The sequence below is a fragment of the Quercus suber genome, unplaced genomic scaffold, assembly GCF_002906115.3.
Source record: "Quercus suber isolate HL8 unplaced genomic scaffold, Cork oak 2.0 scaffold_1211, whole genome shotgun sequence".
NCBI classification, from domain to species: Eukaryota; Viridiplantae; Streptophyta; class Magnoliopsida; order Fagales; family Fagaceae; genus Quercus; species Quercus suber.
The window spans coordinates 50,276-55,256 of record NW_027070607.1 but is presented as its reverse complement, the minus strand read 5'-3'; the positions used below and the strand labels follow the sequence as shown (position 1 = coordinate 55,256).

At 34.8% G+C, this 4,981-nt stretch overlaps 1 protein-coding gene across 1 annotated transcript; it reads right to left on the bottom strand.

Moving 5' to 3' along the window:
* Positions 1–242: 242 nt before the first annotated feature.
* Positions 243–1,765, bottom strand: LOC112011949 (jasmonate-induced oxygenase 2; the record flags this gene model as incomplete). The annotated part of the gene is given in 2 exon segments (XM_024044293.2): positions 243–573; positions 969–1,765. Coding segments are annotated over 2 exon segments (813 nt in total), but the record flags the coding sequence as incomplete, so codon positions are not given.
* Positions 1,766–4,981: the final 3,216 nt, after the last annotated feature.

Here is a 4,981-nt window from a genome sequence, read left to right as displayed (position 1 = left end):
CATGATTGAAGGTTTGAAACCTCTCTATTCCCACATGGTAAGAAAAGAAAAAAGTGCCATGTTTTTTAACTTGCTTTGACTTGACCAAAACAATGGTTAATAGCCATAAAAAAACACGACCCCTCCATGTGCCTGTGCCCTATGTGGCTAAATAGTTCATGAATTTTAGCCATACACTTTTCCTCAAACAGATAGTCCTTTAGATATAGTTGAGAAAAAAAAAAAAAAAAAAAAAGAGTCACCTGAATTTGATCCCCAATATTGACGATAAAAGCATGTCGAGCTGGTTTGACAGTGATCCAATTGTTGCCTTTGCGAACTTGAAGACCAGGGACTTGGTTATCTGGTAGGAGCAGTGTCATGCCACCTGGGTCAGAGTGGGATGACAAACCAAGGGTCAAGTCTGGCTGTGGACACTTTGGATAATAATTCACCCTTAGGCATGCCCCAATATTTTCACCACCAAATGCATTTTGAAGAATATCTTCTCCTAATCCAAGGTTTATAGACAAAATCTTCATCAACCTCCCACATAGCTTCACTACTTCCTTCCCATATTCATCGATCACTTGCCTAAATTTTTTGAGCAATCAATTCATGAACCAAGTCAATTCTTGTTAAATATAAAAGTAAACGGAATATGATTATTATAACATGCTATAAATTTTAACTAGCCGGCATATCTATATGGTATTGCACACCATTGGTGACCCTTAATAGTTTAATAAAATAATAAGATAAGAGACAAAATTTTCACAATATTTTTTTTATTATAATTATTGTCGTGATGTATTATAACTAATAACCGGTAAATAATAAAAGTAGTGTTAGTAATCGACCTAGATGAAAAGTATTGTCATTCCAATTACACCAAATTATATTATAAGTTATGAACTGTATAATATTATATACCATGATAAAAAGTTGAAAAACCATAGAATAGGCAATTGGAGAAGTTCTTTCATTACCTAGCATCAGCCGGAAGAGCAGGCCATTTATTGTAATCCTTTAACTTCAATGGAAGTAAATGAAGGAAGTAATAGTCACTCCAATCAAGAATGGCACCCTTTTCAACACCAAGTCGGCTACCATAACCTTCATAAGTTTTTGGTGAGTTAGCATAAGATTGCTTAATCTCCACTGGCAAGTGAAAAAACTCGCGCCAAACCTCTCGAACACGGTCCAATAGTTGAGGACTGATTCCATGGTTGAGAATTTGGAAGAATCCCCACTCTCGACAAGCCTCAGATATTTGAGCAAGTATGGTGTCATCACCATATAATAGGTCTTGAAGATCGATGATTGGGATATTGACATCGCTACCATCAGAGCTAATGGCTGGCCTTTCAGTCGGAGGCTTGACGTATCGATCAGGAATCACAGGTAACCCGCTGTCAGACAAGGATTGGACTCGAACTATTGGCTCAGGCCAATCTATTTGACTATTCATGATGTTCAATTTAGTCGGCTGGAATTCGAAGGTTGATCTTGTTATATATAAAGAAGATAAAGAAGATTTAGTTATAAGTACGCGATAGATGACTCCAAATTTTAGGGACTATTGGGACTAAAGATTGGTTGTTATTGTATAACACAAGTACGATAAAAAAAAAAAAAAAACAGACAAGTTCTTAGTATTTTCACTATTTTGAGAGAGAGAGAGAGAGAGAGGTGGGATGGTTGTAGTTTGTGAGTGGTAGTTAAAAGGAGAGGTGAGTTGGATTAGTGGGAATTGAAATGGACGTGAAAGAGAAACGTGAAATATATGGGGTTTTTATAGGTGTGGATGTGTGGGAACGAGTGAACAGCGTGAGGGATAGGAAGGTACAGGGCCGTGTTATAATGTCTGTCTAATTTGTATGTATGCAAAAAGATTGACTGTTGGGTGTGTGGTGTTTGTGTGGGGGTTGAGGTTGACAGGCCGACATAGAGTTGAGGTGGTTTCAAGTAGACTCTGTGGAGATTACAACTCAGTACATAGCTTCGATCAATTTAGCCATTTATAACTCATGGCTCATCGGTTTCGATGATGATGAGAAGGATTGGTCCCCATTTCGGCGCCGTGAACAAGTTGATTTACTTGTGTACCACAAACTAATATTGATAAGGAAAATATAGTTCTTGGTTGCATATGTTTTAATAAGATAACATTGTAGTGGCCTGACCACCTCCATTAGAAAAGACATATCATGCAGTATATACTATATGCTACTCAATATATTAAAAGAGAAAAGGTAAAAATATCTTTGTTTTAAAAAGATTAAAAAAAAAAAAACAGAGCTTGTGACTTGGAATATAATCTAGACTACAGAGGAATGAATTATTTGAGTGTGTGATTGGATACATTTTTCTGGTGCTTATTTATAAAACAAAAATTCTTACTTTATACTGTACTATCAATGTAATATTACATTTGTCACTAAACAAATGTGTATTATAAGTTAAAATTGTATACTTTTTTCTTTTGCTGAGGAAAAAAATTGGTAGAGGGAAACGATCTGGGTTAGCGTCTTACAACTACAAGTATATATAAATGTGTACAATATGTAATTTTACATTGATGGTATAATTTTTTTTTTTGTGTGTGTGTGTGTGTGGGTGGGGGTGGTTATGGGGCTAGCCAAAAAAACTAGCAATTTTTTAAGGTTTGCTAAAATCATTGCCCATACATTTTTTTTATACTATAAAAATAACCATGTCAAGTTCAACTAATTGAAAGCGAAGATTAATTAATTGTGAAATTTAAATTTATCAATCAAATTCTACTTTCACTAACAACCCCATGGACACGTGCCCACGTAAAAAAAAAAGGGTCATATTCTCACCATAAAAGGTTTCAAAAAAAAGGTATTTTAAAGTAAAAGGCAAAACATTAAAAAAAAAAAAAAAAATCAAGACACGATATACATTCAAACTATAACTATTTGCAATCACAAATTAAAAATATTATTTTTATTAAATACATTAGCCTTTTAACATGCGCTACGCATTTGTGAACAAACTAGCAAGTAATTAATTAGATTAAATCCCATTCGGTTAGATAGCTAATTGCATTTACAAATCTTGTTAGGTATTATATTTATCAAGGATCTTGTAAAGTTGTTATTGACAACTATTTGTTGTGTTGGCTTTTATTCTGTGCCAAATTTGATTGTAATTTTGTTTAATCATTTTGTATCCTGTATTTACTGTGGGATGTCATTGTAAGGATTGTGTGTTAGAGAGATAGTGTGTGAAGACTCAAGTTATTGAAGAAGGAAGTGTTTTCGCAGGTAACTCGCGACTTAGCATCCCACGAAGTAACTCATGTGCCCTGCACATGCTGGAATATGAAGAGTCATGCCAGATGGAGACAGCTATGTCTCATAAGTATCTCGCGAGTAAGGTCTTCCCGCGAGACACCCGCGAGGCATTCTGTTCTGCCAGTCTGTCCAGTCTGATTCACACTTTTTTTGCCTACACTATTTATACCCACATTACCCATAAATGTAAAGGAGAGCTTCTGAGAGAAAACCCTAGCAAAACACCTTGAGAGTTAGAGATTGTTATACCCACAATCCTCTACACATTTGTTTTGAGAATTTCCTCATCTCCTACCTCTCTATTTCCATACCATTAAGAGGTTGATAGTCAAAACACTTACCACGCCCTTTGAGAGTGTCAAGTGGAGTTTTGGTGCTGTTGGGAGGTAGTGGAAGAAGCCTAGAATGGCAGATGCAACATGGAGCTTGTTGCGGGCTCCGGAGAACTAGACAAGACACGGTTCTGAGAAGTCTTATTGAAGTAGGAACTTGGAGGGCTTAGGTACAGAGGGTAGATTAGGCTTGGAGGATCTCTTGCTCACCCTTGTATCCCAATTGATTGTCTAGTGGATCAATTTCCGCTTGGAGGGCGGCGGAGAGGTTTTTCACCAAGTTTTTCGGTTTTCTCTTCGATAATACGTCTCGATGTTATCTGTGTTTACATTTCTCTTTTCTACTCTTGTTCATTTCATTTTACTGCTGTGTTACTTTAAATATGGATTAGAGTAGCTCTCTTGCTTATACGCTTGTGTTTACACTATTCTACACTTAATATTAAGTTAGTGTAAAATCAACCAAGTTGTAACTTTGATTTGGGAGTCTATACAACTCGTGTGTTTTCGACACATTTTCGAGCTTTTAGATCTATTTTATAGTGAATAGGTATTGTTATTCAGAATGATAATGGCTAGGTTGTAGCTTCCATTTCATATTGGAAAACTCTTCCTCAATCCGTGGATGAAGACGAAGCAATGGTTGCAGTGAGAGCTTCATTCTTTGCTAGAAATATTGATGCCTTTTCCATTATCTTTGAAGGTGATTCTGAAGCAATCTTCAAATTTTTGATTTGTGAAGATACTTCTTTTGCTTCTTATGGCCATCTTATTACTGAGGCTAAATTCTTATAAAATTCTTTTGTTGATGTTGTTTTTTCTCGTAAGTCTCGTTGGGCATGCTAGACATGTCAGTGATTTTTGGTGTGAATAAAAATGTTCTTTCACACGTTAGTGTTGTAATATTAGCCAATTTGGTATTCTAATAAAAACTGCAGTTTCTTCTAAAATATAGTGTTAAAAAAATAATTAAAAAAAAAAACCAACAGTAAAGAGAGATTTTGAAACCCGCCTTATACATGCCATATTTTACTCTTTTTTATTTATTTATTATTATTATTATTATTTTTAACAACATGCCATATTTTACTTTTTTTTTCTGAAATTTTTTATGATACATGCCATAGTTTACAATATAAAAATCTACGAGATATCAAATCATTATTAGTAAAACATTTATTCTATATCGTCTAGATTTTTGGAACCCGCCTTGTACACGTTGTAGTTTAAGATTTGGAAATCTACTAGATGTCTAGAATAGATCATAGTTAGTAGGGGTAAAATATTTATTTTATATATATATATATTGTAAGGACCAAAAAATCTAGCAGCCCAAACCCACTTAAA